The 20,928-nt window shown below is 50.4% G+C and overlaps 1 protein-coding gene across 4 annotated transcripts in view; it reads right to left on the bottom strand.

Annotated features, from left to right (window-relative positions):
* ankrd12 (ankyrin repeat domain 12) overlaps positions 1-20,928 on the bottom strand; it is a 257,267-nt gene that overhangs the window by 40,235 nt on the left and 196,104 nt on the right. For all 4 annotated transcript variants that reach the window (XM_072468358.1, XM_072468357.1, XM_072468360.1 and 1 more), the window contains one exon: positions 13,693-13,893. In XM_072468358.1, the coding sequence (XP_072324459.1) occupies positions 13,693-13,893 (201 nt within the window). The remainder of the gene's footprint in view (positions 1-13,692; positions 13,894-20,928) is intronic.

Genomic DNA, 20,928 nt, shown 5'->3' with positions numbered 1-20,928 from the left:
GCCATTTTGTGCACCCCCAGCCATGTGTGACCAATGGGAGCCACCGTCTTGGATGGACTCCCAGGACCCCAGCTCGGCTGACCGCACACCTCCCGAAGAGAACACTCAACTGCTGAGATTAGCCTCGGTGACCCTGGATAAGTCCCGGCCTCAAACACCGTCAACTGCTACAACAACAGTACTAATCAACGGGCACGAGACGTCCTGCTTAATCGACTCTGGGAGCACGGAGAGCTTCATACACCCTGACACGGTAAGGCGCTGTTCTCTCCTTGTCCACCCCGTTAATCAAAAAATCTCCCTGACCTTGGGTTCCCACTCCGTAGAGATAAAGGGGTTTTGTGCAGCAAACCTCACAGTCCAGGGAAGGGGAGTTTAAAAATTACCGGCTCTACGTCCTTCCCCACCTCTGCGCGGCCACACTCCTAGGTTTAGACTTCCAGTGTAATCTCCAAAGTCGATTAACTTTCAAATTCGGCAGCCCTATACCCCCCCACACTGCCTGCGGCCTCGTGGCCCTCAAGGTCGATCCCCCTTCCCTGTTTGCGAACCTCATCCCGGATTGCAAACCCGTCGCCACCAGGAGCAGATGGTACAGTGCCCAGGATCGGATCTTTATTAGGTCAGAGGTCCAAAGGCTACTGAGTGAAGGAGTCATTGAAGCTAGCAACAGTCCCTGGAGAGCTCAAGTAGTGGTGGTAAAGACCAGGGAGAAGCATAGGATGGTCATCGACTACAGTCAGACCATCAACAGGTTTACGCAGTTGGACACGTACCCTCTCCCCCGCATATCCGACCTGGTAAACAGGATTGCGCATTACAAGGTCTTCTCCCCGGTGGATCTTAAGTCCGCCTACCACCAGCTCCCCATCCGCACTAGTGACGGCAAATACACTGCCTTCGAGGCAGACGAGCGGCTCTATCACTTCTTAAGGGTTCCCTTCGGTGTCACCAACGGGGTCTCGGTCTTCCAGCGCGAGATGAACAGAATGGTTGACCGATACAGTTTACGGGCAACAATCCTGTATCTCAATAATGTCACCATCTGTGGTCACGACCAGCAGGACCACGAAACCAACCTCCAAAAATTCCTCCAGACCGCAAAGATCCTTAACCTTACATACAACAAGGATAAATGAGTGTTTGCACCGACCGCCTAGCCATCTTCGGCTACGTAGCGCGAAATGGAGTTATAGGCCTCGACCCTGAACGCATGCGCCCCCTTCTGGAGTTCCCCCTCCCTCACTGCTCCAAGGCCCTGAAGCGCTGCCTAGGGTTTTTCTCTTACTATGCCCAGTGGGTCCCCAACTATGCGGACAAGGCCCGTCCCCTGATCCAATCCACAGCTTTTCCCCTGTCGATAGAGGCCCGTCAGGCCTTCAGCCACATCAAAGCAGACATTGCAAAGGCCACGATGCACGCCATCGACGAGTCCGACACATTCCAGGTCGAGAGCGACGCATCGGACGTAGCTCTGGCGGCCACCCTCAATCAAGCGGGCAGACCCGTGGCCTTCTTCTCACGTACCCTCGATGCTTCCAAAATCCGACACTCCTCAGTCGAAAAGGAGGCCCAGGCCACAGTAGAAGCTGTGCGACATTGGAGGCATTACCTGGCCGGCAGGAGATTCACTCTCCTCACTGACCAACGGTCGGTCGCTTTCATGTTCGATAATTCATAGCGGGGCAAGATAAAAAACGATAAGATCTTGCGGTGGAGGATTGAACTCGCCTCCTACAACTACGAGATCTTGTATCGTCCCGGGAAGCTAAACGAGCCTCCTGATGCTCTGTCCCGCAGCACATGTGCCAACGCACAAGTGGAGCGCCTCCGAGCCCTCCACGAGGACCTCTGCCACCCGGGGGTCACTTGCTTTTTCCACTTTATCAAGATCCGCAACCTGCCCTACTCCATCGAGGAGGTCCGGACAGCCACCAGGGACTGCCAAATCTGCGCGGAGTGCAAACCGCACTTCTACCGGCCATAGAAAGCACACCTGATAAAGGCTTCCCGTCCCTTTGAACGCCTCAGCATGGACTTCAAAGGCCCCCTCCCCTCCACCGACCGCAACACGTACTTCCGGAACGTGATTGACGAGTACTCCTGGTTCCCATTCGCCATCCCCATCCCCGACATGACCGCAACCACCGTCATCAAGGCCCTCCATAGCATCTTTGCACTGTTCGGGTTCCCTGCTTACATACACAGTGATAGGGGGTCCTCCTTTATGAGCGACGAACTGCGTCAATTCCTGCTCAGCAAGGGCATCGCCTCGGGCAGGATGACCAGCTACAACCCCCGGGGTAACGGACAGGTAGAGAGGGAGAACGGGACTGTCTGGAAGACCGTCCTACTGGCCCTGCGGTCCAGGAATCTCCCAGTCTCCCACTGGCAGGAAGTCCTCCCGGATGCCATCCACTCCATCCGGTCACTGCTTCATACCACAACCAACCAAACAACTCACGAACGTCTCCTGGTCTTCCCCAGGAAGTCCTCCTCTGGGACCTCGCTCCTGACCTGGCAGCTCCCGGACCCATCCTGCTCCGAAAACACGTGCGGGCACCCAAGTCGGACCCGTTGGTCGATAGGGTCCATCTTCTCCATACTAACCCCCAGTACGCCTACATGGCGTACCCCGACGGCCGACAAGATACGGTCTCCCTACGAGACCTGCCGCCCGCCGGAGCCCCACGCACACCCCAGCCACCAGTCCCACCCTCCCTCCCACCAGTGCACCTTACAGGAGTATCGGTCCTTCCGCCTGACCGGTCTAGGCCACCCCACTCACCGACGCACCCCGCAGGCACTCCCTTCCCAGGTCAACCGTTTTCCCCACCAGCGCCGTCTAGGGTGTCGAAGCTGCCACAGAGATCGAGGCCACGCTACCGGAGTCACAGACGCCCGAGCCTCCACCGGAGTCACCACCTAAGCTTCGACGATCACAGAGGACGACCAGGGCTCCTGATCGACTGATTGCTTCATTTTAAAGTGTATATTTAATTATGAATCATAAATTGTAAATAGTAAATAGAGTTGTAAATAGTTACAAAACGCTGTACGGAGGTATTATGGTGTCTCCATAACTATAATTTCTACCACGTTACCATGTTGTAATATCAGGCCACCACCCCCGCCGGACTCTTTTATAACAGGGGGTGAATGTGGTAGTCTGTGTAGAGGTATTATGGTACCTGGTAATGCTGGAACACCATTGGTAGATATTATATGTTGCCTATTGGTCACGCTGTATGGTAGCTCCGCCCTGCAAGGCGGGGTACAAGAGCCCGTGCCGCCCCAGCAGCCTTCATTCTGTACCTGAGCTGCTGGGGGAAACATCGAGCTTATTAAAGCCTTCAGCTGGACTATAACCTCGCTTTAGTGGTCATTGATCGTGCATCATTGGTTAAACATGATTTCCCTCTCAAAACCTTGTTGACTCTGCCTGATTACCTTCAACTTTTCTGAGTGTCCTGTTATAACATATTTAATGATAGCTTCTAACATTTTCCCATTGACAGATGTTAAGCGGAAGTCTGACAAGCCCCAGAAATTCGTAGTCTCAATGGTTGACTGCTTTAGATCAAGGAATAGAAAACATGATAAGTTATTAACAAGCTCCTTGTGACAACTATGGACAGAAGAGCTGAACTTAAGAGGTGTCCATGGACTGCAGCAGCGGTTGAAGAATGCAGCTCACCACCGCCATCTCAAAGGCAATTAGTGACGGGCAATAAATGATGGCTTAGCCAGCAAAACACACATCCCATAAAGGAATAAATAAAAAACACGGAACGGCAGGCTTTTAAAAATATATATATTTATTAACATTTTAAAATTTCTTTACATTTTTTTTATTCTCCTCCTTTTTCACATTTTCTCCCACATTTACATCCATCAACAATAAACAATCATCAGCAAGATATGTCAGTCCCCATAATAACAACCATCCCATCTACCCACCAACCCCTGAACCTCAACCCGCATGTTTACATAAACAAATGACAAAAAGGAATCAGGGATTACCCATAGTCACCCTTAATCTTACACAGCTCCCCCCCCCCCCCCCCACCCCACTCCACCCCACCCCCCCACCGCAGGTCTCCAGCTCCTCCCGTCCACTGCCTCTTGTAAAACTCCTCCCAACCTCTGTTCCTTCCCCCCAACTTTCCACCCCGGCTGGACCACTCGGACCCTGTTCTGCCAGGCTCCGATGGCCCCAGCCCCTCCCCCCACCTCAATCACGTTCACTGGCCGGCTTAAACCGACCAGCGTGGAGGCCCCCGCCCGGGTCCCTTTCCCACTTGCCCGGCCCTAGGAAAGCCCAAAGATCCCCTTTTAGCACACAAACCCCGTATATCCACCTACACCCCAAATAACTCTCATTTCGAGTGAAAGTCCCGTCCCTTCCCTTGTCCAAATATATACCACATTGGCTCCTTTAATCTCCACACCCACGCGCAGTGATACAAAAAAGAAGAAAATACAGTCATGAGGTTACATCGGCACATGGCCATTCCTCAGTTTGTCAGTTCTGCCACAGTCCTTCTGCTTTCGCAAACTCCTCCGCTGCTTCCGCCGTTCCAAAATAAAAGTCCCTGAGCTTGTAAGTCACCCTCAGCTTCGCTGGATATACAATGCCACACCGCACCTTGCTAATGTACAGTGCCCTCTGCACCCAGTTGAAGGTAGCCCGTCTGAAGGTAGCAAATGCAATGTTGTCATTCATCTCAAGAGGCTTGGAATATAAAAGCAGGGATGTACTTCTGAAGCTTTATAAAGCATTAGTTAGGCCCCATTTAGAATACTGTGAGCAATTTTGGGCCCCACACCTCAGGAAGGACATACTGGCACTGGAGCGGGTCCAGCGGAGATTCACACGGATGATCCCAGGAATGGTAGGCCTAACATACGATGAACGTCTGAGGATCCTGGGATTATATTCATTGGAGTTTAGGAGGTTGAGGAGAGATCTAATAGAAACTTACAAGATAATGAATGGCTTAGATAGGGTGGATGTAGGGAAGTTGTTTCCATTAGCAGGGGAGACTAGGACCCGGGCGGGCACAGCCTTAGAATAAAAGGGAGTCACTTTAGAACAGAGATGAGGAGAAATTTCTTCAGCCAGAGAGTGGTGGGTCTGTGGAATTCATTGCCACAGAGGGCGGTGGAGGCCGGGACGTTGAGTGTCTTTAAGACAGAAGTTGATAAATTCTTGATTTCTTGAGGAATTAAGGGCTATGGAGAGAGAGCGGGTAAATGGAGTTGAAATCAGCCATGATTGAATGGTGGAGTGGACTCGATGGGCCGAATGGCCTTACTTCCGCTCCTATGTCTTATGGTCTTATGGTCTCCTTGCCAGCTCCACCGTAAAGTCCTGGTATACACGTATACCAGCTCCACCCCACTGCACCACCCGCTTCTGCTTGGCCCAGCTCAGGACCTTCTCCTTCACCCTGTACCTACGGAAGCACAGAGTCACTGCCTTTGGCGGCTCACTCGCCTTTTGTACAGGCCTCCACGACCGATGAGCCCGATCCAGTTCATATCGGGAGGGATCCTCTCCCTCCCCCAATAGTTTTGCCAGCATCGCGGCAAAATACTCAGTCGGCTTCGGTCCTTCAACTCCTTCGGGCAGCCCCACAATCCTCAAATTCTGTCGCCTGGATCTGTTTTCCAGGTCTTCCATTTTTCCTTGCAGATCCTTGTTAGTATCCATCACCTTCCGCATCTCCTTTCCCATCGAGGCAGGTTGATCACCGTGCTGCAATGGCATCTCCGCCACTTCCTTCAGCGCCTCCCCTTGCTCTCGCACCTCCGCCACTGCGCTCGCCACCTCCGTCCTCACCGGGGAAACCGCCTCTTCCACCAGCACATTCAAAACCTCCCTCATCTCCTTCCTCACCGTCTCCATGCATTTCGCAATCTGCGCCAACTGCTTTTCAAATTCCGCAGCCATCACCTTAGTTATTTCTTCAGCCGTAAGCAGTGCGGCCTTCCCTGGTGCTCCAGCCTCCATTTTTCCTGGTGACCCTGCGGTGACCTTTCCAGTCCCCGACGGACCTCCAGCTGTTTTTTTTCCGGCCGTTTTCTTGCTCACCCTCGACATTTTTCTTTGTTCTTTTTTTCCTCCTGTGTCTTCACTGTGCCTCCTCCGTGCCGTCTCCCTGCTTCTGCTGCATCCGCGGACCCTGGGACCGGGCTTAAAGCCCCGATAATGCCGTTGCCGAACGGGAGTCCTCCATTGTGCGGCCGCCTCCCGCCCGCCGTCACCGGAAGTCCTTAAAGTTTTTTAACAACAAAATGTTTTCCCCTTACAAACAATAACCCCCGCCCCCCGTAACAAAATAACACAAAATCGCACTGAGCAAGATATATACATGGCAAAATGGTATATTTACATAGCTTTATACACTGGCTCTCGCCCGCACGTGCCAGTTTCCCCCACCCTCCATGTTATCTCCTGCTCATCCATCCCCTCAAACAATCTCTCGTTTTCCCCCCCCCCCCAGGGTTGCTGCTGCTGCTGACCGACCTTTCACTAACGCTCCGCGAGGTAGTCTAGGAACGGTTGCCACCGCCTGTAGAGCCCCTGCGCAGACCCTCTCAAGGCAAACTTAATTCTCTCCAGCTTTAGCCATGTCGTTTATCCAGGCCTCCACGCTGGGGGGCTTCGCCTCCTTCCACATTAGCAAGATCCTTCGCCGGGCTACTAGGGACGCAAAGGCCAGAATGCCGGCCTCTTTCGCCTCCTGCACCCACGGCTCATCCACTACTTCGAATATTGCTAGCCCTCAGCTTGGCTTGACCTGGACTGTCACCACGTGAGATATTGCTCCCGCCATTCTTCTCCAGAACCCCTCCAGTGCCGGGCATGACCAAAACACGTGGACATGGTTCGCCGGACTCCCTGAACACCTTCCACATCTGTCCTCTACCCCAAAGAACCTACTCAACCTCGCCCCCGTCAAGTGCGCTCTATGAACCACCTTAAATTGTATCAGGCTGAGCCTGGCACATGAGGAGGAGGAATTAACCCTAACCCAGGGCATCAGCCCACAAACCTTCCTCGATCTCCTCCCCCAACTCCTCCTCCCATTTACCCTTCAACTCTTCTGCTAGGGCTTCCCCCTCTTCTTTCATCTCTTGGTGTATTGCCGAAACCTTGCCCTCCCCGACCCATACACCCGAGATCACCCTGTCTTGAATTTCTTGTGCCGGGAGCAACGGGAATTCCCTGACCTGTCACCTCACAAAAGCCCTCACCGGCATATATCTAAATGTATTTCCCGGGGGTAACTCAAACTTCTCCTCCAGTGCCCCTAGGCTCGCAAATGTCCCGTCAATGAACAGGTCCCCCATTCTTCTAATCCCTGCCCGATGCCAGCCCTGGAACCCCCTGTCCATCTTCCCCGGGACAAACCGGTGGTTACCCCTGATCGGGGACCACACCGAGGCTCCCACTGCACCGTCTCCACTGGCCCCAGATCCTCAACGCTGCCGCCACCACCGGGCTCGTGGTATACTTTGATGACGAGAGCGGCAGCGGTGCCGTCACCAACGCCCCCAAGCTCGTACCTTTATAGGACGCCATCTCCATCCTCTTCCATGCCGCCCCCTCTCCCTCCATAACCCACTTGCGGACCATCGCCACATTTGCTGCCCAGTAGTAGCTCCCTAGGTTTGGCAGCGCCAGCCCTCCTCCAGCGTTCCAGGAACCCTCTCCTTACCCTCGGGGTCTTATTCGCCCACACAAACCCCATAATACTCCTACCTACTCTCGTGAAAAAGCCCTTGGTGATCACGATGGGAAGGCACTGAAACACAAACAAAAACCTCGGAAGGACCACCATTTTGACCGACTGCACTCTACCAGCCAACGAGAGCGGCAACATGTCCCATCTTTTGAAGTCCACCTCCATTTGGTCCACCAACCTCGTCAGATTCAATTTGTGTAGGGCCCCCCAACTCCTGGCTACCTGGATCCCCAGATACCGAAAACTCCCCACCGCCCTTCTCAGCGGTAGGTCCCCTATCCCTCTTTCTTGGTCCCCTGCCTGTAGTACAAAAAGCTTACTCTTCCCTACATTGAGCTTATAGCCCGAGAACTCCCCAAACTCCCTCAGAGTCTGCATGACCTCCACCATCCCCACCATTGGGTCCGCCACGTACAGCAGCAGGTAATCCGCGTATAGCGCCATCCGATGCTCTTCTCCCCCGCGGACCACCCCCCTCCATTTATTAGACTCCCTCAGTGATATGGCCAAGGGTTCGATCGCCAATGCAAACAACAGGGGGCACCCCTGCCTCGTTCCTCGGTATAGCAGAAAGTACACCGACCTCTGCCGGTTTGTCACCACACTCGCCACCGGGGCGCTGTAAAGGAGCTTAACCCAGCTAATAAACCCTCCCCCGAACCCAAACCTACGCAACACCTCCCAGAGGTACTCCCACTCTACTCGGTCAAAGGCCTTTTCCCCGTCCATAGCTGCCACTATCTCCGCCTCTCCCTCCTCCGATGTCATCATTATCACGTTTAAGAGCCGCCGCACGTTGGTATTTAATTGCCTGTCCTTTACGAAACCCGTCTGGTCCTCATGAATCACCCCCGGGACACAGTCCTCAATCCTCGTGGCCAGCACTTTTGCCAATAACTTCGTATCCACATTAATGAGCGAAATCGGCCTGGACAATCCACATTGCAGTGGGTCCTTGGCTCGCTTCAGAATCAAGGAAATTGTAGCCTCAGACATTGTCGGGGGCAGGGTCCCCTCCTCTCTTGCCTCGATAAAGGTCCTCACTAGTAGCGGGGCCAACAGGTCCACATACCTTCTGTAGAACTCCACCGGGAACCCGTCCGGCCCCGGGGCCTTCCCCGCTTGCATGCTCCCCAAACCCTTACTCAGCTCCTCCAACCCGATTGGTGCCCCCAAACCAGCCACCTCTTGCTCCTTCACCCTCGGGAACCGCAGTTGGTCTAGGAATCGTCTCATCCCCTCTTCCCCCCCTGGGGGCTGGGATCTGTACAGCTCTTCATAGAAGGCCTTGAATACCTTGTTTATTTTCGTTGCACTCTGAACCGTGGCTCCCCCTCCATCTTTGATACCCCCTATTTCCCTCGCTGCCGTCCTTACGGAGCTGGTGTGTCAGCATCCGACTGGCCTTTTCCCCGAGCTCGTAGGTCGCCCCCTGCGTCTTCCTCCACTGTGCCTCCGCTTTCCCCGTGGTCAACAGGTCAAACTCCGTCTGGAGCCGTCGCCTTTCCCCAAGTAATCTCTCCTCCGGTGCCTCGGAGTATCTCCAGTCCACTCGCAAAATCTCCCCCACTAACCTCTCCCTTTCCATGCCCTCGGTCTTCTCCCTATGAGCCCTGATGGAGATTAGCTCTCCCCTGATCACCGCCTTCAGCGTCTCCCATACCACCCCCACTCGCACCTCCCCGTTGTCGTTGGCCTCCAAGTACCTTTCGATACACCCCCTCACCTTCCCACACACCACCTCATCTGCCAGCAGTCCCACGTCCAGCCGCCACTGCGGGCGTTGGTCCCTCTCCTCTCCCAGCCCCATTTCCACCCAGTGCGGGGCATGGTCCGAAACGGCTATGGCCGAATACTCCGTCCCCTCCACCCTTGGGATGAGCGCCCTGCCCAGAAAAAAGAAATCTATCCTGGAGTAGGCCTTGTGCACGTGGGAAAAGAAAGAAAATTCCCTGGCCTGCGGTCTTGCAAACCTCCATGAGTCCACTCCCCCTATCTGATCCATAAACCCCCCCGAGCACCTTGGCCGCCGCCGGCCTCTTTCCCGTCCTTGATCTGGAGCGGTCTAGTGCTGGATCCAGCACTGTATTGAAGTCCCCTCCCATTATCAGTCCTACTTCCAGGTCCGGAATGCGCCCCAACATGCCCTTCATGAATCCAGCATCATCCCAGTTCGGGGCGTATACATTTACCAACACCACCCACGTCCCTTTCAACCTACCACTCACCATCACATATCTCCCTCCATTATCCACTACGATAGTCTTGGCCTCAAATGACACATGCTTTCCCACCAGAATTGCCACCCCTCTATTTTTCGCGACCAGTCCCGAGTGAAATACCTGTCCTACCCATCCGCTTCTTAACCTAACTGGTCCGCCACCTTCAGGTGTGTCTCTTGGAGCATAGCCACGTCTGCCTTCAGTCCCTTCAAGTGCGCGAACACTCGAGCCCTCTTCACCGGCCCATTCAAGCCCCTCACGTTCCACGTTATCAGCCGGATTGGAGGGGCTCTCACCACCCCACCCCCGCCGACTAGCCATCTCCTTTTCTGGGCCAATCCCGTGTTCGCGTCTCCCTCACCCTCCAGTCCCCCAGCCGGGGGACCTCCGACCCGACCACCTCTTCTGTGTCCCCTTCCCTTTCGGCCAGTGCAGCAGCAACCCTCCCCCCACCCCCCCGCCTAGCTTTTTTGCTCCCCCCATATCACTCCCGTAAGTCAGCTGACACCTGCTGACCCCGGCTTCCCCCGCCATCCCTTTGACCCCCCCGTGTGGGAGTCTCCCCATCAATATACGTTCCTTCGTTCCCCTTCCCGCGCGCGGGAAAAAACCCCCGCGCTTTCCAAAGCCTGCCCCGCCCCCTCTGGCGCAGCTCCTGTCGCGGCCTTGTCTCTCTCCCCCAGCCCATATAACATTGCCTGCGCGTGATTGCCACCCTATATACAACAACCATCATACTTCAACCCTCAAACACGCCCCACCCTCACAAACCCTCAATTAGAGTCCAACTTTTCAGTTAGTATAAAGGTCCACGCCTCTTCGGGCGTTTCGAAGTAGTGGTGTTGGCCATTATGTGTAACCCACGGTCGCACTGGCTGCAACATTCCAAATTTCACTCCTTTCCGATGCAGCACCGCTATGGCCCGGTTGAAACCCGCTCTCCGCTTAGCGACCTCTGTGCTCCAGTCCGGGTATATTCTGATCCCAGCATTGTCCCACTTGCTGCTCCGCTCCTTCTTGGCCCATTTCAGGACCCTCTCTCTGTCCATAAACCGGTGAAATCACACCATCGCCCTAGGCGGCTCATTTGCCTTGGGCTTCCTCGCCAGCACCCGGTGCGCCCCTACCAGCTCCAGCAACCCCGGGGGGGCCTCCGCGCCCAGATCATTGTGCCCGCATGTGCCGTAGCGTCAGCCCCCTCCACTCCTTCTGGGAGACCCAAGATCCTCAGATTATTTCTCCTCGACCTGTTCTCCAGGTCTTCGAGTCTTCCCGTCCACGTCTTGTGTAGCGCCTCGTGCCGCTCCACTTTCACCGCCAGGCCCAAGAGCTCATCCTCATTCACTTTTTCCTGGATCTCATATCATGGGCTTTCTGGGTTGCCCCAAGTCCTTCAATTATTGCCAACATAGGCGCCACTATCTCCTTACGCAGCTCCTCGAAGCAGCGCTTGATGAATTCCTGCATCTCCTCTTTATCCCCGGCTGCCGCCATTTTGCTTGTTTTCCCTCTCTTCTCCCGCTGCTCCAATGCCACTTTTTTGGCCGTTTCGCTGCGGGTCCGGTCCATACAAGTTAGTAGGGGACCTCTCTCCTCTCTTCCCCACGGGTTGGCTGTAAAAAAAATTCCGTTGGGGATCTTCTATCGAGCCCGAAAGTCCGTGTTCGCGGGAGCTGCCGAATCGTGCGGCTTAGCTCCGCATAGCCGCAACCGGAAGCGAGGAATGGCAGGCTTTGAACTGCCATGACGACAATGCTCCTTACAAAACAGGTTGAGGACAGGCCAGCTCCCCTGTGCAACCTAACTCCACTACTGTAGAAACCCCCATATGCAATTGTGGAAAGACAAAAAAAAAATGCTGCACATTACAAGAATGTCCCTTCTACATACTAGCTGGCTGACCTTAAATTCAGAAAATGAGGAGGCTATCACTTGAATTTGGGGATTTGCATTTGCTAAATAATTAATTAACTGGCATCAGGGTGTGGCGTTAATGCATCTCTGGTTGATGCCAACTCAAAAAAAAACAATCCTGATATTTCAGGAAAACAAGGTAACTGCGGGGCAGCGTAGTGGTGCAGTGGTTTGCAGTGCTGCCTCGCGGCGCTGAGGACCCGGGTTCGATCCCAACCCCAGGTCACTGTCCTTGTGGAGTTTGCACATTCTCCCTGTGACTGTGTGGGTCTCACCCCCACAAACCCAAAAGATGTGCAGGGTAGGTGAATTGGCCATGCTAAATCGCCCCTTAATTGGAAAAAATTAATTGGGTACTCTTTGAATTTAAACACTTTACCAATACTGCTGGGTCACTCAGTTACCAATGGCTATGTCCTAGTATATTTGTTAATGTGCTCAAATTCAAAGGGTATGGACAGATGGACATAAACTTTTAAAAATAAAAACTGAGCAAAAGGTACTGTGAAAAAACACACTTCTTTATCTGAATAGATTGTAACAATTTTCTAAAAGATTCAAGTGGATGTTATAAAACTGCCAACAAGCGAAGAACAGGTGCAAACAGCCCAGATAAAGTGGTGCATGGGAAGGGCAAGTGAAGGACATTTGGAAAATAAAATCCTTCAATGTATGTGGAGTCCCCAGAGACTATTGCCCAATCAACCATTCAGGTCTATTCCTGTGGAAAGATGCAGGAATGAAGATTTTGTTTCAAATATTTATAGTTTAATAACTTATGAGGACATTGTACTCGATTTTCCATTAGATTATGCTTAGTGACAAATATTTGAGAACCTGTTGTCTTCCATGCATGATTAACATCTCCATCACACAATTTATAATAGCGAAAGTCTATAGCCCAAAGTAAATCTGGAAGATTAGTTTACCATTTAACTCTATTTTAATCAGTCATACTATTTCCCAAATTCCATTTATATTAGCATTAAGGTGACAACCAAGACCTCTCCCCAAACCCTTTCTGAATATTGTCCAATTTCTTCCCCATCCATCTCCTATAACGTGCTGGCTGTTCTCCACTCTGTTTCATCAGCAGCGCCATTATTCATGTGAGCTTGGCAGACTGCTTTATCAATAAAAGCAATTCTGATCCTATTCTCAGCCATAAGTGCTTTCCAGGAGGAATCTATATCATGAGCAACGGTAACACCGGCTGATGGTATTTTTTCTCCCTAACAGAGGGGCACAGAGATCAAATCACAGAATCTACAGTGCAGAAGGAGGCCACTTGCCCCATCGAGTCTATGCCAGCCCCTGAAAGAGCACCCCACCGTAGCTTATGCCTCCACCCTGTCACTGCAACCCAGTAACCCCACCTCACCTTTTTGGACACTAAGGGGCAATTTAGCATGGCCAATCCACATAACCTGCACATCTTTGGACCGTGGGAAGAAACCGGAGCACCTAGAGGAAACCCACGCAGACATGGGGAGAAAGTGCAAACTTCACACAGTCAACCGAGGCCGGAATTGAACCCGGGTCCCTGGAGCTGTGAGGCAGCAGTGATAACCACTGTGCAACCGTGCCGCCCGGTGCTCAACTCAACACAGACCCAAGATTAAACTCGGGATCTTTCAGTCAGGCATGGCTCAGTTTCTACAGAAATAAACCCAGAGACATCAGAGGAAACCAAAGCCTCAAGCCATTAAGTAATAAGGACAAGAGATCATAGAAACATGTAAAAAAAACTCTCCACTTCTCTAGTACTTACAACCTTAGAAAGTCAGATATCATCGACGTACCAGCAAAGTCCTTGACATTAACATCAGCACCCTGAATGATGAGCTCTTTGACCTGCTTGGATTCACCTCGAATGGCTGCCATGTGTAACGGAGTTTCTCCTCTCTCATTTCGTTTATTAACTTTGTCTTTTTGTCTGGATGAGGAACTTGGAGTCTTTTTTTGCCCTGGTGTTGTTTGAGATGAGTGGTTCGGGGTAGAATCTAGTAAGGAGAAAAAATTAAAGTGTCTGTTCAGTAAACCTGTGGTCATGTGCCAAACGGTCCAAATTTATGTTTAATCCAACAGACTGGTTTGACTTCATACATGATGCACAAAAGTGTGAGCATGTAGCCTCTGCAGTCATTTTCTTATCCAAGGGTACAATTTTCTTGCACTCCCTTCCCAGCAAGTTCTTTTGTCCCTACATCTGTAGTATCATTGGCCAAGAGGATGGGCAACCAACTTTCACCAATGCTACTCAAATTATCTTCAAGGAGATTCAGAGTTTACTGGAATACAGCATGAGGCGCAAACCACATCTTAAAGACTGACAGTAACTATTCTGTGGCCCTATTTTTAAACATAGTGGTGAGGTAGAAAGACTGGACTGAAACTTTCCTGTATTTTCCACTGGTCTTTCCAAAATCAAAAGAACTGAAGGACTGATACTGTGCGTCTGTTAAAGACCAAATATGGAAATTTGAGTATAATGTACAACTTCATGCATGTGCATTGTGGATTTGGATTTTAACATGGCTATGTTGTGAATGCACAGAGAAAAAAAACAGGGCTTGGCAGTGCCGGGGGTGCGAAGAAAAAAGGGCAAGAGAAACAAAAATCCATAACACACCTATAGTCTGTCAAATTTAGAATTATTGGAAATGATATTTGTAAATGTGAGTCCAAATGTTAGGAGAGACTGTTTCCTGAAACAAGAAGCACAATGCATCTAATGATAATAATAATCTTTATTGTCACAAGCAGGCTTACATTAACATTGCAATGAAGTTACTGTGAAAAGCTCCTAGTCGCCACACTCCGGCGCCTGTTTGGATACACAGAGGGAGAATTCAGAATGTCCAATTCACCTAACAAGCACGTCTTTTGGGACTTGTTGGAGGAAACCGGATCTCCTGGAGGAAACTCACAGACCACGCACAGACAGTTACCCAAGCCGGGAATCGAACCTAGGACGCTGCAAAGCACCAGTGCTAACCATTGTGCTACCGTGCCGCCCGTTACAAGACATAGGTGAGAGCTTGTATCAACTCACTTGGAGGGGCATGTCACGGAGTGTGAAATTAAACAGGTTTCATTTACTTTGCTGGACCTGAAGATTTTTCTGTGCCACTTGTGTTTTTCAATGTAAAAGTACCATAGAATCCATTATTCTAACAGGCTTTGCAAGACCAAAAATTTACACATCAGTGTTTATCAGAGGACAAGTTAAAAGGCACCTTACCATTGAATAGAGCATATTTATGCTATTTTGTACTACTGCAGCGGAGGATCTTGCTCCAAACCAGAAAGGTGCTATTTTGTTTATTTCATGGTTTATTTAAATTAATTAATTTACTTTTGAAATTATATTAATGAAAAATCAAGAGAGTGAGTGTAGCTTTTACTGCCCCCACATATGACAAAAGAGAAAGGAAACACTAATTTTCTGGTCATGATACATTTTTTCCCAGAGATGGAATGGCTCACTCAGTAAAGGGCTCCATCTTGTGGTTTAGCCTATAGCCAGTAAAGTATTTTTGTCAAGAAGCATCAAGATTAAATAATGATCAAGACAGGGAATTAACTTTTTTGCACCTGATACTACAGAAGTTTTATTGATCATTCTGTGAAGAACTTCCAGAAATTGTTCAAATGTTGCCATTTAACTTGTATCCTTCTGATAGTCAGATTAGTTTGAAGTACTGATCTGTATCTACCTTTTTATATATTTTACTTTTTAGCATACCCGTACAACACAATCTTTCAGTTGCCTCTGTTAAAGATGTCTGAATTTCTTCAATCTTTGCTTCTTGGTTCTTCTCTAAATTGAATTATTTTCATAGTGAGCAGAATTAGATTCTCAAAGAATGGTTGAGCAGAGCATATTGGGCCATCGGATCTGCTCCACCACTTGATCATGACTGATCTCATCCTGGCCTTAACTCCATCGTCCTTTCCGTTCTCCGTAACCCTTCAACCCATTACCAATTAAAAATCTGTCTAACTCCTCCTTAAATTTACTCACGCACTCTGGGGTAGCATATTCCAGATTCACAACCCTTTGAGAGAAGTATTTTCTCCTTTACTCGATTTTAAATTTGCTACCTCTTATCCTAAGACTATGACCTCTCATTCTATAGTACCCCACAAGAGGAAGCATCCACTCCACATCTACTTTATCCATATCGTTTATCATCTTGTATACCTCAATTTGATCTCCCCTCATTCTTCTAAATTCTAGAGAGTATGGGCCTAAACAGTTCAATCTCTCTTCATACGACAAACCCTTCATCCCTAGAATCAACCCTCCTCTGAACAGCCTCCAATGCCACTACATCTTTCCTCAACTTTGAGGACCAAAATTGTGCACAATACTCCAGGTGTGGTCTCACCAATGCAGTGTATAGTTGCAACACTTCCTTACCTTTATACTCTACTCCTTTATTTCTAAACACCAATATTCCATTCACTTTCTTTATTATCTGCATGCTAGTTTTCTGTGGCTCATGAACGAGGACCCCCAGATCCCTCTGCAATGGAGCACCCTAAAGTCTCTCCTCATTTAGATAATAGGTTGCTATCCCATTTTTCTGCCCAAAATGTATGACCTCACACTTATCCATGTTAAACTCCAACTGCCACATTTTGGCCCACTCCTAAACTATCTATATCCATTTGTAAGGTTCTTATTTCCTCATTGCAACTTACTGTCCCACCTATTTTTGTTTAAGGCTCCCTTTGACTTTCTTTTGGGCATATCATTCAGCATTTTTTGTTTTAGTCACTGCTACTTCAGTGATTGGCTAGGCTGAATCTGGTAAAGTACTTTAATTTATCAAGAATTAATTTTAAGTTGCACCAATCATTGATATTGCTCATATCTGTTTGCAGGCTTAGTCGTTCATTTTTAATTTTCCACTAACATATTTATGGTAGTTATTTTGTAGTTTCCAAATTACCTCACATTACTCCTAGCCTAGAATGGAGTAACACAAGCTCTTTGTTTCGGAGTTTGAGCAGATGTGTTGTACCTCAATGAGATCGATTTCTTTGTAGGGTGGTTTGGCAGTGCTGTTGGGCAAGATATTTACTAACTTGGCAGTGAGATGGAAATTAGGATGTAGTATTAGGAAGGGTAAATGTGGTGTATGCCAGGATTGGGAGAGACAGAAAGAAACGGGGTAAGAAACATTGGGAATAAGGTGGGCTCAGACTAAGAGGAAGTAGTACATTAAGACCATATTCAGGTTCACAGTGCATGCATATAACTGCATGGAGTGTGGCAAATAAAGTTGGTGAGCTGAAGGCACAACTAGCCAAATAGGCATATGACGTTGTGGCAGAGCCCTGGCTCAAAAAGGGGCTGAACTTGAGACACAATCAGCTAAATTCTTGGCAGTCGGGATTCTCAGTTTTCCCGATGGTGTGAGGTTGCCTCACAATGGGAAACTCCATAGACCAACCGGCGAAACGGAGAATCCCGACGAAGTGTTGAACCAGAAATCTGGTGTGGCAGGACAGAGAAACCCTCCCAATATTCCTGGATAGGAAAGGAAAGAAAGCAGGGAGTAAGAGTATATTATAGTATTGGAGAGAGAGGATGTCCTGGAGAGAACAAGGACAAAATCTATTGGGCGGGATTCTCCGTTGGCTGACACTGAAATCATGAAACGCAATTGTACGGAGAATAGGTTCCGAAGCTAAAATCGCGAGGGGTGAAGATTTGACGACAAATCACAGTTCTCCGTCACCTCGACAGCGGCATCAATGTGGTCCAGAACGCACGTTAACACCATTTCAATGGCATTGGTAAACCTGACCCGGTATTCTCTGGGGCCCCCATGATTCTCCGTCTCCGAACGGCATAGTTCCCGACGGCACGGTTCACTTGTGCTTTTAAAAATCGTGAAACCTGGATCGTGGCTGATGAGAGAGAGAGAGAGAGAGAGAGAGAGAGAGAGAGAGAGAGAGAGAGAGAGAGAGAGAGAGAGAGAGAGAGAGAGAGAGAGAGAGAGAGAGAAAGGAAACAGCGACGCGTCTGAGGGCCACCTGGCTGGTCACTGGTCGGCTGGCTGGGGCCCTACCAGGGCTGGGGGAGGAGTGACGCGGGAACAGGCCAAGTGGCCAGGGTGACCCCCACGGGACTGGGGCGGTGTCGAGTCACGGATCGCCATTGCCACTGCCTGCAAAGCAGCCATCTTGCTCCGCACCACACTGACCACCCACCTTGGCCCCTGGCTCTGCAGAGTGACACTGGCATTTTGGTGCCCCCGCCACCTACCCTCCACTATACATCAACCTCCCCACCCCACTCCCAACCCGCCCCCCATCTGCTGGCGGTCCTTCCAGGGCAAAGTCCGCAGTAGCCCCTACGGGAATGCCGAGCGTACTGCTGGCAACGGCAGTGCCAGCTGACAGTACACCCCGGCATCAGGGACGGGCATCAGGGCCAGAGCCCCCCCCCCCCCCACCACACCCCCCCAGGGTGCCACCACCGACAGGGCCAGAGCTGTGGAGACAAAGTCCACAGTGCTAACCGGGGGCACCTTGTACTCTGTTGGAGCTGGTTCGGCATGGGGGTACGTACTATGCAACATGTCGGCCTCTCACCCTCTGCAGACAATGGATATTGGAATTCAACCCAGCAATGGACGGCACGGTAGCACAGTGGTTAGTACTGTTGCTTTGCAACGTTCAATTCCCGGCTTGGGTCACTGTCTGTGAGGAGTCTGCACGTTCTCCCTGTGTCTGTGTGGGTTTCCTCCCACAAGTCCTGAAAAATGTGCTTGTTAGCTAATTTGGACATTCTGAATTCTCCATCAGTGTACCCAAACAGGCACTGGAATGTGGCTAATAGGGGATTTTCACAGTAACATCATTACAGTGTTAATGTAAGCCTACTTGTGACACTAATAAAGATTATTATTACTTAAGTGCTGTTAGCAGAACTCCTAATTTTGCATCTATACTCAGAATACAATTCTAGACGACTTCCGGGTGCGGCTATGCAAAGCTAGGTCGCATGTTCGGTAGCTCCCGCTTGGAACGGACTTTTGGGCTCTTTATAGGGCCCCCACGGCATTTGTTTGACATTTCCCGGTGTGGGAAGAAGACTGCAACATTCCCCCGACAGTGTCCCCCAGGAATGGTATGTCTCTTGGTTACCAGACCCGGCAGAAACAGTAAAAGATTTGGCTTTAATTGCAGGACAAACAAAGCCTCTTCCAGCATGCAGGCGGGGGAAGGGCAGCTTAGAGGCTACAAGCTGACTGGAGGGCCTTTATTAAAGGTGAATTCTAGCAGCAGAGGGAACAACTGTGAAAAGATCTACCAAGGCCATTGAAGAAGCGGGGACGAGGCTTCCGGAGGCGGCCATGGAGGAGTAGGTCGCGCATTCGGCAGCTCCCATCTGGAACGGACTCTCAGACCTTTTTCAGGAGTTTCCACAGACTTTTTGGGGCAGATTGGTGAAGCGAACACTGCCAAAAGGATTCCCTCTCGAGACCTCCGGTTGCGGCTATGCGGAGCTAAGTCGCACATTCGGCGGCTCCCGCAAAAACGGACTTTTGGGCTCTTTTCAGAGCGCCCAAGGGCACTTTTTCGACGTTTCCCGGCGTGGGAAGGAGTTAATATTAGCTCCCCGTCAGTATATGGCTTTAAGTAGGAGCGGGGCGACAAAAAAAGTGGTGGTGGACCAGAAGGGAGGGAAGAAGGACAAAATGGCGGCGGGTGGAGACAAGGCAGCGTGGAGGCAGTGGGCGGAGGAGCAACAGGAGGGTATCCAGCACTGCCTCAGAGAGATTAAAACGGACTTGCTAGAGCCGATGAAGGCTTCTATCGATAAGCTGCTAGAGCCACAGACGAAGCAGGGGGTGGCGATCCGAGAGGCTCGACAAAAGATCTCTGACAATGAGGACGAGGATGTGGAGATGCCGGCGTTGGACTGGGGTGAGCACAGTACGAAGTCTTACGACACCAGGTTAAAGTCCAACAGGTTTGTTTCGATGTCACTAGCTTTCGGAGCGCTGCTCCTTCCTCAGGTGAATGAAGAAATCTGTTCCAGAAACACATATATAGACAAATTCAAAGATGCCAAACAATGCTTGGAATGCGACCATTAGCAGGTGATTAAATCTTTACAGATCCAGAGATGGGGTGACCCCAGGTTAAAGAGGTGTGAATTGCATCAAGCCAGGACAGTTGGTAGGATTTCACAGGCCAGATGGTGGGGGATGAATGTAATGCGACATGAATCCCAGGTCCCGGTTGAGGCCGCACTCATGTGCGCGGAACTTGGCTATAAGTTTCTGCTCGGCGATTCTGCGTTGTGAAGAAGATGACGTATGGACAAGCGCTCCGTATACACAGGATCTGCTCAGACGAGGAGGAGCGTAACAGCCATCTACAGACGTTGAAAGATGCCCTCGTACGAACGGGATATGGCACTCGACTCATCGATTGACAGTTCCAACGCGCCACAGCGAAAAACCGCACCGACCTCCTCAGAAAACAAACATGGGACACAACCGACAGAATACCCTTCGTCGTCCAGTACTTCCCCGGAGCGGAGAAACTACGTCATCTTCTTCACAGCCTTCAACACGTCATTGATGACGATGAACATCTTGCCAAGGTCATCCCCACACCCCCACTACTTGCCTTCAAACAACCGCGCAACCTCAAACGAACCATTGTTTGCAGCAAACTACCCAGTCTTCAGAACAGTGACCAGGTAAGCGTTCTCCAAGGCGGCCTTCAGGACGCGCGACAACGCAGAATCGCCGAGGAGAAACTTCCCCAATGAGGGGGGCGGAGAAACCATTAGTAAACTCCTAGTATAAATAAAGCTGGCCAGTTTAGGAACCAGCAGGAAGGAGTGTAAAATATATATATATATATATATATATATATATATTATTGTAAATAAATGTCATTACTTTGTATCCTTAAAACTCGTGGTGGATTCTTTGTGGCCCTCACAAAACAGGTAAGGGTGTTTGCCAGACGGCAGTGACGAATGTGATATAAAATAGTTA

This window comes from Scyliorhinus torazame, chromosome 11 (assembly GCF_047496885.1).
Source record: "Scyliorhinus torazame isolate Kashiwa2021f chromosome 11, sScyTor2.1, whole genome shotgun sequence".
NCBI classification, from domain to species: Eukaryota; Metazoa; Chordata; class Chondrichthyes; order Carcharhiniformes; family Scyliorhinidae; genus Scyliorhinus; species Scyliorhinus torazame.
Note: the sequence above shows the minus strand (reverse complement) of the source record. Positions and strands in the feature narration are given on the sequence as shown.